General features: G+C 35.8%; 1 protein-coding gene across 3 annotated transcripts in view; it reads left to right on the top strand.

Annotated features, from left to right (window-relative positions):
- Positions 1–10,710: 10,710 nt before the first annotated feature.
- Positions 10,711–24,026, top strand: part of nrbp2b (nuclear receptor binding protein 2b) — a 32,005-nt gene continuing 18,689 nt past the window's right edge. The window contains exons 1-2 of one of the 3 annotated variants that reach the window (XM_032551247.1): positions 10,711–10,889; positions 11,070–11,435. In XM_032551247.1, the coding sequence (XP_032407138.1) occupies positions 11,316–11,435 (120 nt within the window). In that variant the 5' untranslated portion in view covers positions 10,711–10,889; positions 11,070–11,315. Of the gene's footprint in view, positions 11,436–24,026 lie in introns of all 3 variants that reach the window. The other 2 variants (XM_032551246.1, XM_032551248.1) reach the window with 2 other exon arrangements.

Genomic DNA, 24,026 nt, shown 5'->3' with positions numbered 1-24,026 from the left:
GCTCATTTGCAATTTGAATATTGTACACAGTAATAAAAATATGATGATATATTGTGCAGCCCAGATGTATCTCTTTCTATATAATGTCAAAGTTTGAAACTGGTAGCTGTACGGTCAGATGTGTCATCCGTGGTGAAATATTTTCATCTGAATTTTAAATCTGAACATACTGATTTTTTGTTTTCAAATATTAATCAGTTTACAAATGTCTTTGGGTTCTAAATAAAATAAAAAGAGCCAAGTCTGTTTTTCTTTATTAATACTTTTAGCAGATTTAGCCTTAGATTTTAACCATTTTATAAATTATAATCACACACCATGCATTACCTTACCGTAACCTTTCACCATGCACATAAACACATAACACTTCTTTCACAACAAATGTTTATATTTTATTTAGAGATGATTGCAGCCTCTGCAGGAAGATTCGTGGTCTTGTTCATGTTTCTGGGCATATTTCTGTAAGACCTCAGCTTTGCGTCTTCCACTGGTTCTGCTATTTCTGGGGAAAAAAAGATACTTTCTTCATTAATTTCCACTTGTACAGATTTTACAGATCAGTTATTTTCTATTCTGTAACTCAAAAGATACCTGGGAAACTTTCATACCTGCTCCTTGTTTTTTTCTGATTCGAAACCACCACCGCTCTGTAGAGGGTGCCAGATGTTATGGTGAGTCTGTAAATAACAGTAGAGTTCAGTTAATGCCACATAAAATATGAACCATAAATACGTCTCTAAATAGCGAAAGATTATCGCTTTATGCTGCTAGTGCTTTTGCTTACCTGCTGTATGGGCTCAGGGATTGGCGGGGCTGCATTGGGAGCCTGAAAGTGGAGCAATGATTATTTAAATTAAAAAAAACTATCAGATCAGTTATTTTCTATTCTGTAACACAAAAGATAGCTGGGAAACTTTCATACCTGCTCCTTGCTTTTTTTTAATTCGAAACTACCACCGCCCTGTAGAGGGTGCCAGATGTTATGGTGAGTCTGTAAATAACAGTAGTGTTCAGTTAATGCCACATAAAATATGAACCATAATTACGTCTCTAAATAGCGAAGATTATCGCTTTATGCTGCTAGTGCTTTTGCTTACGGGCTCAGGGATTGGCAGGGCTGCATTGGGAGCCTGAAAGTGGAGCAATGATTATTTAAATTAAAAAAAATATTAACCCTTTAGTCCAGTTCTTACTATGGGTATCACTATCTTGGTATTTGAACATTTCAACTTGGTTTAAGTTTCATAGTTTTTGCTATTTGGCGCCTACATGAGCAGAAGATAATAATTATAACCTTTTGGTAATTTTGGGAAAATCAAAGACAGTTTTCAATAAGAATCCAGTTACAATTATGATTACAGGTAAATAGAAATACTGGAGTTCCAAAGTGTGGTGCAGGGGCCATTTGCAGTCCTCTGGGATAATTTTGTGAGGCCCAGTTCAAGACTGGTCCAAATTTAGCCCTCTGGCGACATTTATTTATTTATTTTTTACTAACAAAGCTGGGGTGTTTAGGGGTCTACTTTAAATTTGGTGATTTTCGCCAGCAATGCAAAAAGTTTTAACTTTTCTGCTTTACAGGAAAGTAAGACTGGTCATTAATTAATCTTCCCATGATTGATCAATCATTATTCGCTCACGTTTCTAACTTTATTGTACATATAAAGTCAATCCTTCTTACAGCAGCTTGATGCTCCTTGGTTTTCTCCTAGAATAAGGGACAGCAAAACAAAAATATCCAGAAAAGTCAGTGAGATTATTTTAGTCAGTATTTTAGGAAACTGATGGGTTTTACGTACATTTCCACTGGGAGGATTTGTTTGTTCTGCCACCTAAAATAAAAGAAGAAAATTTAAGACAAACATTTATGCATATTTTCATATTTTTAGTGTTACTGTTGGTTTGCTTGCATGAATGTGGATTTTGGATGACAAATAAGTTAAATTTCAATCTTAAAGTAGATAAATAGTTTTTTTGACAAAATGTAACATGAATCAGAAAACAAAACATACATGTAAAAATCATAACTCCAGTAAATGCAAGTCAAATTTTATTTACTTTTTGAAGACCAAGAAAAGAAACGGCATGTTAAATTTGAAACATTGCCCTTAAAATCATCTTGCATTAAAAATGAATATACTTTTACACTAGTATTGTTGTTTGTTTATATAAAAAATTGTGAAAATAAAATATTTTTTAATATTGAAAGGTAATTATCACTTCTGTTACAACTTGATAAATGGGAAATAATCAATTTAGTACTAGTTTTTAACTGAAAATATCCCAAATGTTCTTCCAAATAATCCATCCTGAAAAACACTGAAACAGTAACAATATTTTCTGTAAATACTTACAGTTGATGAGTTGGTTGTGGAGTTGGATCCATTCAGTGGTGCTGTGGCTGTTGCGTTAAGCTGCAAATTTAATTCAAAAATAATCATTGGAAATAATTTTCCTGTAGTTTGCAAGCAGATTAAATTACTTTCTAAATGTTAAAATGTAGAAAATGGAAGTAAATTAGATTAAATCTAGATTTTAAATCACATCTATCCCTCAGAATATGCAGTAAACCACAGAATACCTGAAGCAGTACATTTCATAGTTTTCAGTTTTAAATTTACTAAATTGCAAGGAGTCCATCTTAGCACCATTACCATATTATTTTTAGATATTTAAGATTTTAAAACATTATCAATGAAGGTCAGATAGTCGAGAGTAAAAAATTTAATAATTTTTTTTTTCTAAGTTGTGTCTGTCAGTTCATTGGTTAAAAAAATCAAATGGAACAGAGTAACATAAATCCTTTCTTCATGATAAACTATTGACTATGATGTCCAATTAAAATGTTTTTTTTGTCTGGTCAAAACGCAGTTCCTGTGTGAACAAAAGTCAACAAAACATTAACATTTTACTGTCCCAGGTCATGAAAAAAAAATAATTAAATCTGCTGACAGAGAAACAAAATGTACTTTAATTTTTTTATAGTTATAAGATAAACTGCCATATTTGCTTCCCTTTTTCAATAAATATTTGGGCAAAGATTTGTCTAAATATATTTTGATGTCTTGTTTGGTGTCCAAATTATATTAGGATTAAAAATGTCCATTAATAATAATAGTAATAGTTTCTTACCTTGCTTTCATCATTGTTTCTGTCACCATTAAGATTCGTGCTTAGAGGGTTCCAGTTGCTCTAAAGTGGATTTGCCAAGAGCGTTGAAGATTGTTAGATACAGGTTTTAACAACTTTATGATTCTATTTCAGTTTCTACGTTAAATATGACAAATAGTTTGTTTACTTACCCTTCGTTGACGTGTGGTTTCAGGGGAGGCGGCGCTGCAACCCTGGGCATGAAAATACAATAAACTTACTTGGAAAAATATTTAACATTTTTATTGTTTTTGTAATTGATCTGTTTTTGGAGACATTCTTCAAAAAGAAAGACAAAAAGAGACTCTAAATCTCTTTTTTCTGGTTAAGTAAAAGTTATTATTACTAATATTATTCCATGGTACTACATAGCTGTAGTGTCAGTCCTTTCCAGCAGCTTATAACAACTCTGAAAATTAAATTGAACTGAGTCTGAGGATATATAGTTTACAAACGTTTCACATTACGTTCTGACCCTTAAGCATTTTCAAACATATTTTTCTTTACCTTGCATTTTAATGTCAAGGCTTCAGCAGCCACAACCCATCCAAGGAGACACAGAAATATTACAGCTCTCATCGTGAAACTTGTCGGTCTTCTTCTTCTACATTTGCTGTGTTGGATCAGTGCAGGGAGGTTTAGCTTTTTTCCTTAATTCAAAGTCCAACTCTGTTATTTGTTTGTAGCTTTCTGTTGACTTTGCTGAAAGTTAAACATGTCGAATCTATAATCAAAGCAGCTGATGATCAGTGAATTTGATCCCAACTGAAATAAAGACTGCTAGAACAGTAATTGGATTGGAAAATTGATTATTTCATTAATTGAACAGTTAATTAAATCTTTATGAGCTTTAACTTTTTGAGTTAAAATTGACTAAGATCAGTTTGCCTTGCAGTCCAGCTCTGAAGTGTCATTGGTTGAGCAACTTCATATGTAACAACCTTCTCCTAAAAAACAACAAGCGGATTAGACCACAGCTTTAATCTTTAATTTAATTCCTTGAGCTGAAGCTGAAACACTTAAATGAGTTGTTTTGTCCAACGTATGTAACTCTGAACTAAACACATTAAATAAATGTAATTTCTCTCGTGTTAATAACTATTGTCCTGATTTGTGGCGTTGAGAGGTTAAGTTATAAAGTTTCTGCTTCAGTTTTTGTTCATCATCAAAGTCCAACTAACTGATTTTTGCCTTTTTAGTTTATTTTTTATTTGGTTTGTTCTTAAGAGTCAGGCAAACAAAGGGGGCTTAATAAAGTAGACTGTCATCAGAAATATTTGTTTTCAATAATTCAATAAAAAAACAAAAACATTTTAGAAATAGAAGCTTCAAAGGTTTATTTGTTAGTAGGGATGATTGTCTTACTAAAAACAAAAAGTATTTAGTAGCGTAAGACCAATCCAAATATTGATTTTTAACACAGAAATGTCATTCTACTGAAAAGTTTGTCCAGTTTGTGGCTCAGTGACTGTCATATTCCTTTTTGTTTTGTTTTTTTTGTTTTTTTTCTTTTCTTTTTGTTTTACTATGGACCTCTTTTGTGTCTGAAATAAAGATTGATTGATTGATTGATTGATTGATTGATTGATTACATATACTCTAGAATATTTGCAGTCAGTACTTGGTTGGGTTTCAAAAAAAACATTCCTGAAAAATTTTATCAACACTTGATATTGCATACAACTAAAATTTTACACCTTCATAATAAAAGACCACCGTACCGCAACATGTTGTAATTGTTCAAATTCACCACCAGATGTCCCTGTAGACACACAATGAACACTTTCTCTCACTCAATTTTGCGGACAGACAATTTACATTAAGATATCGTGGGAAAGCGATGCAGTGTTTAGTTTCTGTATTAACCTTGAGATGAACCAAAGCAATTAGAGGTGCACCAGCTGTAGTTTTCCAGATTAATTCTGGATTTTTGTCAACTCTGAGTTCTTGTTAACAAGACAACAACATAGCAAATGGATTCCCAATGAGCAGCCAGTCCTAAAAGAAATGGAAAATAAAAGTACTGCTTCACGTAGCCGCCATTTTACTGTGACAGAGCAGTTTGGGTGATGCTAGAATAGGGTTTACCAATAAATAATGGAGAAAAGTTGGTGTGTGAGTCCAAGCTCACCATCAATTGAATGCTACATATACTTTGATAGCCACACTATTAATTCTCTAACCCAAATCACATAAATATGCTACTTTGAAGGACCCTAAATCAGACAATTTTATGTTGAGATTAACAGCTCTGGAAAAAATGAAAAGCCCACTGCACTGAACAAATTGAAAACCTCATAGTTATTCCACCAAATGTTGATTCTGAACTCTTCCTGAGTTAAAACATTAGTATTGTTGTTTCTAAATCAATATTAACTTGTCTTCTTTGCATTATTTGAGGTCTGAAAGCACTGCATCTTTTTTGTTATTTTGACCATTGCTGATTTTTTCCAGATAAATACTAAATTTTTGCTTGGGATTTCAGCGACATGTTGTCAGTAGTTCATAGAATAAAAGAACAATGTTCATTTTACTCAAACAGACACCTATAAAAAGTAAAAAGTGGTCTCTTAATTTTTTCCAGAGCTGTATTTAAATTAAATATAACAGACACCATCAATTGAGCTCATAATTTCATCACCTCTAATTGCACAACAACTATAGAATCAGACATATGCTGATTAATGTGGCATCCATATTTACCACCTTAATCACAGGGTGTTGTGTGTGAAGGCATGTTTTCTTTTGCAAATGCAGACTTAACTGTTGCATTTGAGACTTGTGGTGTAAATGAAGACTGAGATTTTGTTTCATATTAACAAACACATTTGTGAAACGGTGGAGAGTTTGTGATGCTGTTGTCCTGTTTCTGGTCCAAATAGTCTGGGAACTGTGTTACTTGGCTTAGTTCCATTAAATCTTTGGTTTCCAGACTCAAAATCAACTTTTTAACAACATGGTTCGTAATTTTGAACCAGTTATTATGAGCACATTTACCAAACCTTATTTAATAAGTATACTTAAATTAAAAGTTTGACTTTTCAAAATGCTCTTAATGTGAGATTTTGCTGCTGCAACAGTGGTGAACTATTATGCTTCCTTGAACAGATTAGAATCGGTCTATGGTTTGTACAAAACGTGTTCACTGCAGTTTTAGCACAAAATGATTCTTAAATAGATTTCAGTCTGCTCAGTTCTGCATATTTTTAGCTTTTTTCTGAAAGAGCTGCATTAGGCCCTCTTTTCACTTTAGATCTAAATAAACTGCTGCTGGCCACAACGCCCTCAAATCAACATTGGAAGTGGCTCCAAACCGATGCTCAAATGTACAACTGTAGGTCTTTGAAAAGCATTAGTAGAGCCTCCTGCAGAGCCAACAAGAATGCAGCAAGTAGTTTCTGAATGGTAAGTCAATAACAAAACACTTGTCTTTTCCAGCTGCCATTTTACAATGCATACAGCAGTAAAACCAGCTGACCAAACATACTGGAGCTCAGCTGGAGTTGTAAAGGTGCAGTTCCCGTCAAAGTGACTCAACATTCAGGAGATTTTCAGAACGGCTCATTTTACTGATGCCAAAAAAATTTACTTATTGGGGGGAAAATGGCCTTGTGTTTCTTTTTAAATGCTTTAGCTGTTTCTCGAAGCACTTGAGACCTAGATGGAAGCATAAAAATTTGCAAAAAGGGAATTTTGCATACTAGGCCCCTTTTTTAAAGGCCTTTTACACGTCTTTACCCGGGGTGCCAGTAAGAGAGAAGAGCTTTGTGTTTAGAACAGCATTCTTGATGCTAATCTGTGCCCCATTAAACAAACTGCTGCAATGTTGACCAGTCATGAGTCTTTTGGCTCGGCTCCTGCTCTTGTTATCGCAGCCATTTCTGGTGCCCTAGATGTTGATCGTCTAGACGTCGCCATTGTCTGCTCCGCTCATCTACTTGTGCCAAGAGTAAATCTCATTAACAGCGAGAAGGCTTGGAGGGACAGGGGCTCACCCACGGGTTCTCTGTGAGTAACTACTAAAAATAGAGAAGGAAGGTGATTACTATAAACTAGGTCTGTGCCTACCTCTGAACTCTTAACCTTTAGTTGCTTAATTCTCTCTGACATGCTGATAAGGAAGGAGTGCGGATGGTAATGACACCAGGTTCTGCACACCAGGTTCCAGCACTTAAACTGGCTTAAAGATGTGCTTCACCAGAACCACCAGATGGCAAATTGAGTTTGTAATTTAAAAAAAAGCTGAGATAATGATGCCTTCGCTTTACAATTAGAAACTCGGCAATTCTTCTGGTTGCACTCAAAAGGTTCACAAACTTTATATCTGAACCACATTTACAGGGTCAGAGTTGCCCTTTTATGCAATTCAGACCTAAAGCTGATTTAAAGTTTTTATGTTTAAAGCATAACACAAGTAATTTGTAGAAATCAGTTTTGACATTAAATGTTTTGTGTATTTTTTTTTTTGTCATTAAGGCTTTTTGTAAAAGCATTGAGAAGAGTAAAACATGCAAGGGGCTGAATACTTTTCATAGCCACTGTAGTAAGCAATGGTGCTGCATCGAATATTTCAACTCTGAACTATTCATCGTTTCTCTTTTTGCCAGATTAAAAATATCTTTTGAAAATAACCTTTATCCATTTTTGAATTAATCCCATATTTATGCAGTAAATGTTAAATTTTTTTCTATTGGTCTGATAAGGTGACCCATTATGCTTCTATGAATAGGTTAGGATATGTCTGTGGTCTATACAAAACATGTTAATTACATTTTTTGCATAATATCATGAGATTTTGAGTTCTTTTCATCGTCAAACTGGGTGTGACCAGCAGCTTATTTGGTTTTACTGTTTACTCTTGCTCATGCAAATGGCTGCAAACTGTGCACAATTCAGAAAACTGTACATCTTTGAAAAGCAGAAGCGGAACCTCCTGCACAACCAGCAAGAATGCAGCAGGTGGGTTCTGGATGGTATGTCAAAAACAATACACTTGGGTTTTTTTCCAGCAGCCATTGTACAGTGCATGCAGCAGTAAAAACCAACTGACTAAATGTGCTGGAGAGCATCTTGGGTTGCCCTAGTTTGGGATTTTCCAGACAACAAAAAACATTAAGTCTTTGTCAAAAAATGACTAGATGTTTTTCAAGCACTTGAACTGTTTTTGGAAGCAGTTGAGGTCCATATGAAAGTACAAAAACATGCAAAATATACATTTTACATAATAGGTTTATTTTTCTAATGTTTTCAACTAGCTGTAAGTGGAAAATTATCATACATTCTTGTAAACATGCATAATTTGTGTTTCTAGCCGCTTTTACTGAGACAGAAATACTTTTATTTCTTTGTAATTTACCTCTATTTGCTGATGAGTTTTGTATCTATTGAATATTGCACAAATTGGGACATTTAAGTTTTTTCTTACAGAAAAAGAGGATTTCCGGACTTTCTCTTAACTTTTCAACACTGTCTTTTTTATGGTTCTTCTGACTTATTACAAGTCTTAAAACTTTTTTATCTTGGGACTTTATCTGCTTTTTGACTTGTTTCCAATCCACATTGAGAGTAACTAAAGCTCTCTAAAAGTTATAAGAAAGTCAGATTGGAAGTAAATCTAAATGTGATGTTGCTCTTAGGAGGTGCTGAGTAAAACACTGTTAGCCAGTCATCAAATACTGGTTTACTGGTTTCCTTCTGGGGTTTATTTTTCCTGTATTAATCACTTTCCACCACAGGTCCACTTTTAACACATCTGTCATTAAGACCAGTAAACAGGAAGACAAATTCTTCCAAAATGGGGTCCTCTGTGTGGAAACTGGAGCCTGGTGAATGTTGTTGAACAAGTCCAGACTTATAGAGCAAAACATGCAATTCAGACACAAGCTCTGGTTTCCAGTCTGTATTTAGCTTCCACTCTCGACCTTTAGTCTGGATACTGGGCTGGAGTCTTCTGTACTTTTTGACCCACCAGGCTCACCCCGTTATGCCTTCACACTACAAACCCGACTTCTTAAGGTACAAAGAACCCTTTCTGTCTCATTGACATGGCAGCAGAGGAAACCTCTGGTTCACTAATCTGGTTATAAATAAAAGTTTCAAAGGTTGAGATTCCTTTATGAGGTTACATTCCAGCTTTTGCTGAGCACATTTCTGGTGAGAACCTCCATTTAATGTCCAGAAAGGAATAAAAAATTCCAAAGAATGAGCGGAGACTGGAATGCATGCACCTCAAAGATGTTGTCTCAGTGACATTTCACCAGAAGACAAATCCGGATTAACAAGAATGTATAAAATAAAGACATTTTGAAAAGTTTGAAGGATTCTGCTGCTCTTTTTTTTTTTATTGCAAATGAGTCATGAAATGGTCATTGTTACCATATATGGGCAATCTGCAGTTTGGAAGAAAATGTCAGTTTTCTGTTTGCCATTAATTTGCTGGTTTAATGGGAGCTGCCCAGGGCAGCATTAGAATGGGGGCGGAGGATACACAAGCCCCACATATAAAAACAAATACAACTTATCTGTCAGTTGTACCTTGAAGTTTTCTATTACCCTTATGCATGTACACATTCATCAAGGATCTCCTTGTTGCAAGCCGGCTTTGCTGCTGTATTATAGTGTAGATTTAAGATATTAAACTAAAACATAAACTATTTTTCATTTTTATAAGGCTGAACAGCAGATGTACAACATTTTAAATAGTTTTTGTTTTATGTTGGAAATAATAAATACCTAAAATCACCATGTTTTAACTTGCACTGATGCCTCCAATTGTTTAAGGAGGTTCTGTGTTGAGTATTTTCAACATAAAGCTTACTATTTGATAACCTTGTTTGTTTATTTTAGGAAAAACTTAAATAAAAGTACTTATCTTTGTCCACATGTTCTTTTCCATATGTATTTATGTGGCAAAAAAGAGGAAAGAGTAAATGGAGCCTCCTATAATCGGACCACCACCACTGTATGCTTTTATTTTTTTATTACTGTCTTTTATTATCTATTTAATCCCGCCTTATTTTTTTCAAGCACCGGAGTATAAATAATAATTTAGAAACTGCGAGGCTTTTATGACCTCATTTATGCAAAGAGAGAGGGGGGAAAGTATCCATTTTTTTCTGTGTAATACCCAACTTCTGCCAGCAGGCGGAGTATTGTAATTTGGATGTGGGCGGAGTCAAACGCTCTCTTGGAAAGATGAGGCAGTCCTACACTCTGGGTGTTGTTTGTCCCGCAAAGTTTGTGTTATTTCTTTATCAAATGAAATTTGAATGTGACCCCGCTTTAGCTACTAAAATAGAAAATTACCCTTTTTTTATATACATATGAAAAACAAAAAACTAATTAGCACTATTTTTGTCTTTATTTGATACGCAACATTTGTTCTATATCCTCTTTTTTTTAAAAAAACAAAAAAAAACGTTTTAAATTCAGTGTTACCGAAATTTAGTCAAACATTATAACTGTAACAAAAAACGTGCAGGATAAATTTAATCCTCTGTGATACACGCATTCTCTTCCATTTCAGGAGCTGGCTGTGCGCACAGATCAACGGCGTTACGGTATTTGGCTCCATCCTCTCTGCGCACCGTGCCTGGCAGCGGCTCAACTCTCGTCTTCTGCAGACACCGTGGTCGGAAAATGCGCTCTTCTCCGTGGAGCAGGCGGTCTCTGTTGCTTCACACGAGCGCACGGGATGATTGCGCGTCGCGGAGCGGTTATTTACCACCGAGGCTTTCTAGGTATTGGTGAGACATACAGGGAAACCGTGTCACAACGTGCGTTGCATGCAGTCCTGGGATGTATTTTTCCACTCCGCTGACTTATCCAACCCTCGCAATGTGCACACTTGTAGATTTGATCTAAAGGGCGTGTCGGCTGTTAGGCTGCGCGTTTTCAACTGGGAATCCATTTGTCTGCAGGGGGATTTGAGCGCCAAGAAAGAGCTGACAGACAGACCGACAGACGGAGGGAGCCTGTGGTCTTCAGGCAAAGGGGGGTGGGTTTCTCGACTGCGCTGCGCAGACAAGCGGCGGAGCGGACAGCCTCTGTAAACCTCGTCCTCCTCCTCCTCCACAACAACACGGGACAGGAGGAAGAAGGAAAGACAGGGGAGGAGACGTGCAGGAGGTCTGTGGTGTTGAAATCTGGAAACATACGGCGGTAAAATGACGATGTCTGTCCCGGAGAGGAAATCAGGATCGGAAGGGAAGGAGGAGGAGAGCGAGGACGAGAGTGAGATCCTGGAGGAGAGTCCCTGCGGCCGCTGGCAGAAACGCAAAGAGCAGGTTGGCCGGGTTTTTTTTTTTTTAATCTTAATGTGAGTGGATGGGGTTTGTTTTTGTTTTTTGTTTTTCCTCTGTGGTCACTCTGGACCTCCTGTGTGTTATCCAATGCTTGAGCCAGGCCGAGGTATTGGCGTTTCTGCAGGAATCCACCAATAAATCTCACACCGTGACATCCGGTGATCGGCATAGCCTACATGAAATCTATTTCAGTGTGCAGACTAAACACCCAGAGGAGCAGAAGCTTGCACCAAGGCCATAAAACCTGGATACAAACATGCAGCCTTTGATGGGTTTGACAGCTTAAATGTGTGGGACTCCACAGAATTATAACCTCTCCCACATTTTGATTTAATATCATATGCATGAATGTAGCAGGTAAGGATTGATTGGATTATGCTCAACTTTTTGAGGAAATAAAAACCTGCAACCCAGTTTAAGATTTAGGGATTAATTTTTTTAAACTACCAGGAATCACAGTACAACCAATGCATTTTGGCTTTTAAGTGAACTCTGACAAACATTTCCAAAATGATTCACTGTTCTTGAACTTTTTTCATATTTTCCCAAGGGTGGCTTGTTCTGTTCAGCCGCCCTATGTCAGTACTTTGTAGAACCAGCCTTCACTGCGATGCAGCTGCAAGTCTGAGTCCGTACATCTCTATCGGAACCTGAAAGTATTGTTTTCTTTGCTCAATCTGATTGGATGGAGAACATCCAAGAAGATCAATGTTCACGTTTTGCCTCAGGTTCTCAAATCGTTGTAGGTCTGGACTTTGATTGAACCATTCCTTTGAATTTCTGGGTATAAGTTTAGGTTGTTTTTCCTGCCAGAAGGTGAATTTCCATCCCACTCTTAAGCCTTTTCTAGCCTCTTATAGATTTTCCTCCAGGATTACTCTGTATTTGTCCACAATCTTGCAGAAAAACGTCTCCACTGGATGATGCTGTGGGTGTTAGTTCTCCACCACACATAAAGTCTTCTCACATATGGTTTTAGGGGTGTCCCGATCTCCTATTGATATTGGAAATTGGTCAGATATCAGCCTGTATTGGCCTGCATCTTAAACCTCTGATATTAACTCGTTGATAAGACTCCACTCCAGCATTTAGTCCGAGATAAAAGTATGATTCATGCTGATATTGGATCGAATCAATATCGATATCGTCCCATGCTCAAAGATGCAATATCGCTATTGTATCGGAAGTGAAAAAGTTTTATTGGGACTTGGTGGACGGCCATTTTTGTGATTTTGCTGTTGCTAAATAACCTAAGCCACCTTTATGTTAGGAGCTAAAATTGTACAATAGATCCATCCATCCATCCATCCATTTTCTAACACCCTTATCCCAAGTGGAGTCTGGGGGGGTGCTGGTGCCCATCTCCAGCGAATGTTTCGGGCGAGAGGCGGGGTACACCCTGGACAGGTCACCAGTCTGTCGCAGGGCTTATACAATAGATGTGAACTGGAAAAAGTTTAAAAAGCCAAAAGACAGTGAAGTTTTTTGTGTGTTTTTTTTTACATACTTTTACACTATGTTTTATTATCTGTATGATAAACAAAATCTGAGTCCCACAATCCCTAGTTGGGATCCGTTTACTCTCGTCTTTGATGAGAATTGTGTGAACTGTGCAGTTTTAAGATCTCACAGCCATAAAATCTGACATTGCGTCATAAAAGCATAGAGGTCATGGAGAAATGCATTTCCGGCAGCTCAAAGAACTCTAAATCAAAGTGTGCTCTTTGCATTTAAATGCAACAACCTTTAGCGGGGGTCAATTTATTGATTAACTAATCATAGATTATTATTTACCTGTTTGGAGGGTATTGTTTAGGAAGAACAAACCATTACAAGCTTAAGACAATACCTCTCAACACAAATCAAATAATCATTGATAAATATTTTAAAAAGGAATGCATCTTTGGCATTTTGATGTGTTTGGACAATCTAAAAAAGCATTTTGTTTACATTGTGAGCTTTATGTCAAAGTTTCTTGCCATGAATTGGAAATAATGTTTTGTTGTGTTTCCCCCTGCAAGGGTAATCACTTACACAAAAGTTTCACAGCTAAACATCTTTATAAGGAATAAATATCTCAGAGTAATTCACTAAAGTTGCATTGACAAATATCAAAATGCCAATTTGGAGTGCATTTCTTGCAACAATATCTTCACCATCTTCCTATACCTGTGGCTCATGTTCATATGGCTGAACCATTCTCCTTCTATATACACAGGAACATCAATTTTGTTAATTTTTTCACAAAATAGTTTTTTGTTTATTAAATATCAGAATTCTACAGCCAAAAATTTATTAATAAGAAGACTATAAATATGTCTGTCACCAGTCTGTAGCAGCAGTTAATTAAAGAAATCATTTATCTGTTGATCTTTCACCTTAGATAACTTTATTTCTGTTTAGTTTCTGTAAATGGTACTTCCACAAATTTCAAACTAGCTGTCCAATTTTTGACTGAATTTGGATCCCACCTGCGATTTAATGTAAAAACTCTCTTGCTGCTTTTCTACATCTGTTCTGGACATGTAACATTTTGCAGCGCTAAGATTTTAGGAGAGCCGTTTGATCCATGCTCTTTTGTTGAATATGATCTGTTTGTGGTGTTGCATTAGAAAATCTCTTTGCCCCCTTGATTTTTGCAGAGGATCTCATCTCAAACTGGAAATAATGAGATGTTTCATCAAATACCTTAATGGTACACCACTCTGTAACCGTTTGTAACATTTAAATGGACAAGGACAGATGCACAGTTGTTGCTTTTATGTGCATTTATTAATAACATCAATTTTATGTAATTTACTTAATATTTTTTTGTGTGTATAAATATTGGGAGGTGGATGGTTTAATTTTAGTGACTCAATTCAGAGGCAGAGCATTTTCCTGCTTTTTATGTCATGTTTGCACCACAACTATTCTTTCAGTGACAATAATAAAACATTTTTTAATTGTTAGGTTATTTAATAATTTGTCAAAGCAGGTAAAAGCAAATTTATTTTAAATTTTTCACATTTTGTTTGATTACAGCAATATACTTCATTTTAAGTCTGAATTTTATGTCATAGACAAACACAAAATGCTGCATAATTAAGATGTAAATAACCATTAAATTATTATTTTTTAAAATAAATGTGTATTTGTATTGAACCCTCTTTATTGTTCTACCTCTAAATAAAACCCAGTGCAACCAATTGATTGTTGGTTTATTGGAAAATATCCATTTTTTATTAAGCCCCCTTTACTCTGGCACTACTAAATAAAATGCAGTGTTTTAATTGCCTGTGTGCCAATCACAAAAAATCCCAACAAAGTAGACTGAAGTTTGTTCAAGGGCTATAAATACCTTTTCAAGGCATTGTATTTCACCTGGATAAGCAGGTTTACGCACTTTGCTGAAAACTTTAGTTTACTCGATTTCTGTTTCATTTTAGTAATTTTTGGTTGTATTTCAAGGTTGCTCGTAAAAGCTTGCGCACCTCGACACAATAACAGCCACTGATTTGAGCAGTTAATAATTTCACTCCTTCACCCTGCAACTGTTGGAAACAGAAACTGGTTCAGAAACACTTAAATAATTTCTTAACATTCTTGTGATTTTATGGTTTGTCTTTTTATGGATTTAAATATTTGTTTTGGTAAAAACAAGAGGAAACGGAGAAGGCAGGCTTGCATCAACTCTGATTTCATGGAGTATTCAGGTTGCTGAGTATCTATGATGGAATATAACCCAGAGTTTCAAGCTCCCGTGTTTGTTTTATGTCATTCCCAGCTGGTAGATTTACAGCAATACATCCAATTTATGTGAGGAATCTAAGAGACCTGGAGAAGTTGGATGTTTCAGTTTTGTGAAGCTGTGGGTGTTGCTGCTGCCAGCTGCTCTCGATAAGGTTGAAAATTCAAGTTAAAGATTATCTCTTGTACACACGCCAGGTCTCTGGAAACCCATTTAAAGTTCTCCATCTTAAAAACATGCAGACCCACAATCCTCCCCACCCTCATGAGTTTCCACCCATTGATTACCAACCGCTGCGTTGTCCGAGCTGTCACGTTTCCCTTTGCACCTCCCCGAGATGAGAGCATCAGTCCAATATTGTCGGAGGTTGAAGCATAAATCCTATAAAGGCAGGGCTTTAATTTTTGGTCGTAAATGTCTGGTAATTTCTTACAGTTTTATTGGGTTTTTGTTTTTCTTCAAAGAAGAAAAACTTTTATTGTTTTTGTTTTCCAAATGCCAAGATGTTCAAAAGTTGCGAAAGATGTTTACGTAACATCTGGAATGCCAAACTTGGGCTTCAGTGCAAAGCACAATGTTCACCCAAGAAAAAAGCTGTGCTAAGCTAGGTTTCCAGTAAGTGGAGACCTAGCAAACCGGTGGACTATTGAGGGATCTCAAAGCGCTTTGTTGAGAGTCAAGTCTGCTTGACGTTAAAACTTGTGTGAAGTGGTTCACTTTTGAAGAGAGAATGATGTTAGCACATTCAACTTGGTGACAACTAGTAGCAGTCTCCAAGATTCATCCCATTTTTGATATTTTTCAATATATAAACTAACCATTAGCAAATTATGGTCATTTTTATAATAATAAAGCACTTTAAATCACAGATTATTCGGCTGACGTCAGGTTATTTTGGAAATCTAACAAAAGACTTTCTTATTTTGAAGAAACTGAAGCTGAAAAATCTTTTTATTTTCTAATAGAATGAGTCTTGATATATATTTAATTTATACTTTTGTATTTTTAAAAGAACATACAAAAGTAAGACAATCACAAGGAGTAACAAATTTATGCAATCAGACATTGAACCATTGACTCACTGCTCTGGATGTTTGTAATTGATGGATTTCCTCTTTAACGCTCAGCTGTGTTTTGCACTGCGTTATTAATCGAACAAGCAGTTTAATCTCCCTGATGACCTGAGATAGTTTTGATTTATTTACATTTTTATATTTTGCTGATACAATTGGAAAATAGTGTGTTGTGTAATTAAAAGCACAAAAATAAGCAGAAGCTGCAGCGGTAGTTTTGGCCATTCACTTTTTTTTATCCCTTAAGTGGCAGCACAAGATGAGACATGAAATAAATCAAGCTAGAGCTGGTGGTTTAACTTGTAACATTCTTTAAGGGACAAACTAATTTAACTGGGAGGGGAGTTGTTGCACAGTGGTGCTGAAATGTTGTTCTGCTTCTCCTTTAGTTGGAAAAGGCATGTCATGTGCAAAACAATTTAGAAAGTAGGCGGTCTGGAAATATTTGATAGCTGAGATTTTCCACAAAAGTGTTTGATTTTTACCAGAAAACTTTGAGACGTTTGTTAGTGAGTATTGGCACAGTGCATACCAGCTCACTAGATTACCTAAATCCTTTTAAATGCTTACAAACATTCAGATTTTTACCCCAACTTTGGATCAAAACTTGTTCTGTCAGGGAAAGACCTGCTCAGAAACTCTTCCATTCAATTTTCTATTTTACTCCAAATTAGTTTGGTGAAGATTTCCTGGGGTTGAGCCATAAAATGCCGACATAAGTCAACCGAATCTTACAGTTGACAAATAAAAGGAGCCATTAGCCAGTAGTAGCAGAGCATTTCCTCTTCTAAGTCCTGGTCCAGTAGCGGATTGTAGGAAGGAGCTGCCCAACCCGACGTGTCCTCTTAATCTTTCATAGTCCATAATAATCTGCCTATGCTGCCCTTTCAGGAAGGTTTCCCTCTCAGGTTTCCCTCCAGGGGATTCTGGGGCAGTCGACAGTAGCGAACCTGTTTGTGCTTTGCTCCTTGCAGCTGTAGGGCTTTTCCAGGAAGCACGTTTAAATCCCAGGATACTTTTACAGACAATGTTTTATGCTTTCTTGAACAAGTTAGGATCAGTCAATGGGCTATAAAAAACACTTTAAATACATTTTTTGCACAGAATTATTCTTAGACAATGAGATTTTAGTCTGATCTGTTCTGCCTGTTTTGAACTCCTTTCAGAATGAGCTACTTTAGGGTCTCTTTGTCACTTTTAATCAAAAATAATCTGCTAATCTCAACATTTACACTCACACATGAAAATGGCTGCAAAGAGATGCGCAATTATACAGCTGTACATCTTTGAAAAGCATTGGTAGAGCCTCCTGCACAACCAACAACAATGCAGCAAGTGGTTTTTGAATGCCAAGTCAACAACAAAACACTTGCCTTTTCCAGCAGTCATGGAACAGCAATGCTCAGTTTTATTTTGCTTTTAGAAACAATATAAAAAAAAACTTTGTTTTGTTTTTGTTTTCTTTTTTCTTTGGCGGTAGAGACCATTATTGACAGCCACAAGACATGAAATGGACAGTTTGGGAATCAAACCTGGACGGCTGTTTTGCTCTAGCTCTTCACCACTCAGCTGGAATTTGTTTCTCTACATATTTAAAATCGTAAAGTTTTATATATTCACAATGTTGCATTGGGTTAAAGAAATGTATTTCACTTCCCACGTCTTGTTGCTGTAGTTTTTGGTTAAAGATGATTATTTTTTCAAGTTTTTCCAGTTGCCTCTTTGTGTGGGAACCCCAGGGAGGTCCTGCTGTGTTTCCACAAGCCCATCAGCTGATTTATGACTGACTTACCAACACAATATTGTCTGCACTTGTACATGTTTGGACTTGCTTTATTATAGAGTTGCTGTCCTTTCAATCAGTGGAGCTCAGAAGCAAAAAGGCTAATGAATGTCGGCAGCGTTATAAAGTTATAGAAAATGGCAGCACTTTCACCTTTCACTATGACTAAGCTGTCCGCCCCATAAGTTGTGCAAAGATGGATATTATCGGTTTGGTATTTGAGACTAAATGTGGTAACTGAAGCTTTGGCAGCGTAACTTAATTACAGATGGTCAGAGGAGGAGGAATTCTTCGTGTTCCTGCTTGTCTCTCTATTTAAAAATGTCTTTTGCCTCCACTTAGAGATGATTACATAAATAATTACCTAAGAATATTAATTTACAGCCCCATATTGCTTATTGTCATTCCATTATTTAGGGGTTATTTTTCTAAGGCAACTAGTTGCTATCAGTTGTTAATGTATAAATTCACATACAATATGTGCAAAAATCTACCAAGAAACATGCCAGTACCTGTGAGTGATTTGGACTCAAAATTTTATTGTAGCATTTTTTTTGTAATGATAATAAAAAAAAAGTATGATAAAAAAACGGTTAAATACATTTTTGCTATCTTTCTTTATTTAACTTTGTGAAGAAGCCCATTTCTAAAAATGGACACCAGTGTGATTTATATCACCAAACTGCTTACAGTCACTGCTTTGAATCATAATTTTCATCCAAATTGAAGAAAACAGTAGTTTTTGGGATTTTCAAACATTGATTTGAATTTATTGTTGTTGCAATAAATCCAGATTCCTACAAAAGGTCATTTTCACAATAAATGATACAATAAACTTCTACTGACCGGATCGATTTCTATCTGGACTGAAACTCAAAAATCCAATCCTTTTGTGGTTAGTTTTGCTAACTAGCTAACAATGTGGAAATTGTTGCTGTGGGCAGAAGACTCACTGTGACTTTTTAAAAACAAAGTTGGAGGAAGCACAACATATCTACATAGCTACTTGATTGGAAAAAGTATTTTTGTAGTTCATCTAGCCTCAGTTTGAAACAAAAAAAGCAAGATGGAGGCCATTTTAGATTTATGTTTGAAAACACAATGTATTGATTGTCAACTCTTTGCTTTTCTTTGTAAAACTGACTTGGATTTTTGTTTTCCCAAAAATATTGCTAAAATCTTCTTTTTCTTGTTCGTCTGACCCAGATATGATGAGCCAAATGCATGGCTTCATGATTGACAATATGACAAATAGTTACTCAATAACTCTTGAGTGATGGAGGGAAGCAGCATAAATGATGATTTCTTGTCAGAAACCGCAGCTCAGAGATCACATGATCCAACCTGTGGTACGTCGACGTAATCAAAACATCGAGGTCACTGGGGGTCATGAGATGTGCAGAAATATATACACTAGCGTGGTTGTTGGTGTTTTCCACTCCAGCAACATGAAACTGACCTTCTGCCAGCTGGAATTGAGAGCTGGTATGCATAACAACACTTCGAGGAAGGGCCGATATGTCCACCGGGATCTTTCTAGAAACTGTTCCTGTGATTTGTGTCACTTCATATTTCAAGCCCAACAGGAATGGTGTCTAACCTCCAATACCAGGCTGCATATGCAAGATCTTTGAAAGAGTGTGGTCATCTTTGGTGACATGTGTGAAGGATTTTGAGGGTTGCATCATAGGTTTCAGACTTTTACACATGACAAAGAGACTTTGTTTAGTTCACTAAACACAATGGAGTCATTATACTCTTTATTTGTGAGCATGCTGGAGTCAGCTTTTCTTTCTCTGCCTCTTTCAACCTAAACGCAGCACTTAGTATTTCAATTTTATCTAATTTACTCAGCACAGAGATAGCCTGACATCACATGAGGCAGCTCTTTGAGCCTGTATCCATGCAGAGGAATGATAAAACTAAACGTGCTGAATCCTGGCTTCAACCCTTTAGTCTGGCAGCTTTTCAAGGAGGAAATCAATCAGTAAAAACTGAACCAACATGGTTGGCGCTTCTCACCGAGGCTAAGTATTTTACCTTCCATTAAAAGTTTAAGCCAGATTTCATCCAATTTCTCCAAACAGTCCGTAGAACAAATTTAACCAGACTTTCACACATCAGGATCGGTTTACAAGGCCGGCTGCTTTTGCTTTAGCTGATAAGAACGGTTGTGTAATGCCTTCTGAGAAAATACTTGAAGTTATTTTGTTACTGTTATGTCGGCTGGGATTCAGGAAGTCTGCATTAAAAACTGGGACACAAAGTCTGGTAGACAATTTGAGTCTGAACTTTATTCAATCTCTTAAGCTAATAAAAAGGTATTTTTCATCATATTGCAACGAGAGGATTGGTGTTTTTATGTATGGTTGTATTTATTCTGCAGTATGTATTCAATGTACTGTTGAAAAAGAGAAATGTATCGCCTTAGGGCATCAACAACATATTTAAAGCAGCATAGCATTATAAACTGGGCTGAAACGATAAATATTGATGTATCTATTATTGAAATAATTGTCAACTAATTTAGTAATCAATCATTAACTGGAGAAAACACTGAATAAGGCCATTTGCTGAAACATATTCAGAGCAGTAATTAAGCTAAAACTATATAAAAAATGTATACATTTGCATTTCAGATGAAGTAATAAAAAAACATTGTAAATATATCCTACTCAAAACCCAAGAGGCAAAGTTTTAACTTCACCTTGTTCAAATTCTGTGCAAAAATTATCCTAGTAAGCACCTTTTGCTATCTAGTTATTAATCTGTTAATCCAAAAATCAGTCAACAGATCAACTCTTCTCTGTATTGAAGCTTTTCACATTTTAATGTTAGAAGTATATTTTAGCTACAGATGCTACAAATTATCAAGAGTTCACTAAAGGAATTCTGTGTTAGTGTATTTTATGGAATAAAATGTTTATTTTCATATTTAAAAAAGAAATGGAATTGTTTGCATTTTTTATTTCTAATATTGGTATAAAATAGCTTAGAATAAAAATTAGCATGCCCAACTTCTCAGATTAAATTAAATTGTGAAAACAGTGCAAGAATCTGAAACTTACAAGTCGAATAACTTGAAAGAGTTAAATGATCGGATTAATAAAATAAGTGTGTGTATACATACAACATTAAAATTTATTCATATTTGGTATTTCTAAATGGGTTTTTGTTTCAGTTTTGTCCAGAAATTTTCTCGTCAACAGTTTTTCTGCTTCTCTTTGCTCTCTAGACTCCTAACAACAGCTGAGTTATGTTTGAAACTGTGACAAATGTTGTGACGTTTGCTTGTTTACACAGATTTAGCTCACTGGATTTGCAGAAGTTCTGTCATTAAAGACACAAATCCTTTTATCCAACTACAAACAAACAGGTCAATGCCAGAGCCATGAGAGGCAATAGAGTGAGCGCCAGCTTGATCTGTGAATTACACTTACTGTGGTACCTCTCCGAACCAGTAGGTGTCGCTGTGAAGAAAAAAAGGAATATAAAGTTAACCAGAAATAAGCTTTCTACATAAAAACAAACAGAAAAAGTTGAGCTTTTCTGCGAATGGCCATCATTAAATCTGCAGTAGTTTCAAACAATTGTATTTCATGCAATTACTTAATTGATTAATTTGTTTATTTTACATGTAAAATAAAGTAGTTAATTTTTGCATTACTTTGAAAATCTAGCAAACATTTAGCAATTTATAAACTGTACCAAAAATGAATTAATAATCATCAGTGTATCTAGTAAACTGATAAAAGATGCACAGTAAATGATAATTAGGTAGTAGCTTGATATTGTCTAAGATTCATCAAACAGATTTCTCTGACTGCAATCCAGGCTATGAAATGAAATTAATGGACTTTTGTTGAATTCTCAAAGTACCCTGTGGATAAAGTAAATGAAAATGGAAAATTCTGGAGTTTTAGCTGATAAATGTGTAGGAACAGTTTGAAATGACTGAGCATTTTTATATTGGGCCGTTTTAGTTTGAAATTGATGGACGCTGTGTCTTCTGTGTTATCTGTAACTGCTGAACTATTCCTTAGCTAATCTCTCTAAACACCTGTTTTCCTCTTTAATCTGGCTCCTACAAATATCCTCTTATCTCTGAAGAAAAATGCATGTTGTCTTTCGGTTTATAATGGCTTGGATGAACTGTTTTAAGTAGTTGTGCATCGCCGAAAGAATTGTTGTTGGACTGTGAAATGTTTTGTGATAAGATAAGATAAGATAAATCTTTATTGTCATTGTCACAAGGACAACGAAACTTAAAAGGTGCCATCAGTCAGTGCATATGCTTAAAAACAAAAAATAACTGTCTCACAATTCACACACAATGTAAGAATTAACAAATAACTGGTAAAAAAAATATTTTTATATTAAAAGAACAAAGAGTAAATACCTAACATGCTTCATGGGTGACACGAATTTGTAGAAAGGTTTTCAGCTTGGTTTGTTGCAGTAGAAAAACTTAAGTTTTGATATGTTGATTCTTTCAGTAAACTCTGTTCAATTGGGGACCAAAACTGCAATATTTCTTACATTTTCAGTTGCGCACTGCATTGCATCAAACTAAACAAACAATTTGAAAAACCCGTTAACCCAAAAAGTATGTAGTTATAGTGTGAATGAAAACAAGACGTTCACATTTACTGACGTTCACATTTACTGTTGTTTTGTTTCACAAATATAACAGACTGCTGTGGTTCAACAGAACATAACAGTGTTTTCCTCTAATTTAAAAAAAAAATGCAAAGCTAAGAATCTCATTTTTAACATAAAAGAAAATCTCTTTTAAAAATGAGTTGAACTCAACATCAAAATATGTATCACATAAAAACCTGTAAAAAGTAAAAGCTTTTATGCACACTTTCATGAAGATTAGGAAGACGTCTCTATTGAAGTTATGACCATCAGTGTTTTAATAAAATTAAAATTTAACTTCCATGTCATATAATACACTATTTTGTCTTAGTCTGTCACATAAAATCGTATTTAAGTTGTTGAAAACATGGAAGAATTCAATGGGTGTGATTATTACTGTTGTATTTTTTAAAATTATGACGTAGCTTTTTTTTTTACTTGATAGCATGACAGTTTCACTTTTAGTATTTTTAATATTACTACCCTCCTGCTTACAGGAAAAACACCAATGTTTTCCACCCTGCAGGTCACTTTTATTAAGAAATCTGCGCGTGAATATCAGATGTAAAAACATCAGGCACCCGACCGAGTGTAAAACCTGCAGACCCGGCTGTTCTCATACAGACATGTGTTTAAACTGTCAAAAGCGTTGGAGTTCTGCAGGAAGTTGTGGACGAGCTGGTGGAAAACTGCTTGGCCAAGCGTTCATTCATTTCAACATTTCAGCAGCTCATATCTTGACCTTTGAAACCAAACATGGCTATCTGTGTGTGCATGTCAAATGCACACTTACTAAAGGGCATGGAGACACTTGGCCTTGCAGAAGAACAACATGCAGACATTTAAAAGGTTAAATGTGAGGATAAATGGAGACATGCTCTTCTGTTGCTTGTCTTTGTCTATATTTTTTGTTCCATTTGCTTCCTTTATTTAGTCTGTAGTCTGTTTTGCAAGCTGAAATGAGATTTCCACACCCTTTTCTGCAGGCTTTGTCCCATAAGAAACTGCTTTGCATTGAGAATTTGAATGCGGCCGCCGTTTTTGAGGCTGAAAAGTAAAGCACCTTTCTGGGAAGCAGCAGCTGAATTAAATATGCTTCTCGGCATTCATCAATCAGGGAGGTGGTTGATGAATTAAATATAGAGGCGGAGAATTAAAAAGGTCCTCCTGCTCTGCTGCACATCACTGATCAGGGCTTTAGTTACCGCCGAGGGCACGAAGTTCATGACCTCTGTCTGAATAAACATAAATTCTGTTTTACTATGTTGAATTATGAATTATTATGTCAGATTAACGGTACTTATGGAACATTTTATATGGCGTCTAATGTATAGAAGTCGGGTCTA

Source organism: Xiphophorus hellerii, chromosome 21 (genome assembly GCF_003331165.1).
Source record: "Xiphophorus hellerii strain 12219 chromosome 21, Xiphophorus_hellerii-4.1, whole genome shotgun sequence".
Taxonomy (NCBI): Eukaryota; Metazoa; Chordata; class Actinopteri; order Cyprinodontiformes; family Poeciliidae; genus Xiphophorus; species Xiphophorus hellerii.
The sequence above is the reverse complement of the archived record's forward strand: the minus strand, read 5'-3'. Positions and strand labels throughout refer to the sequence as shown.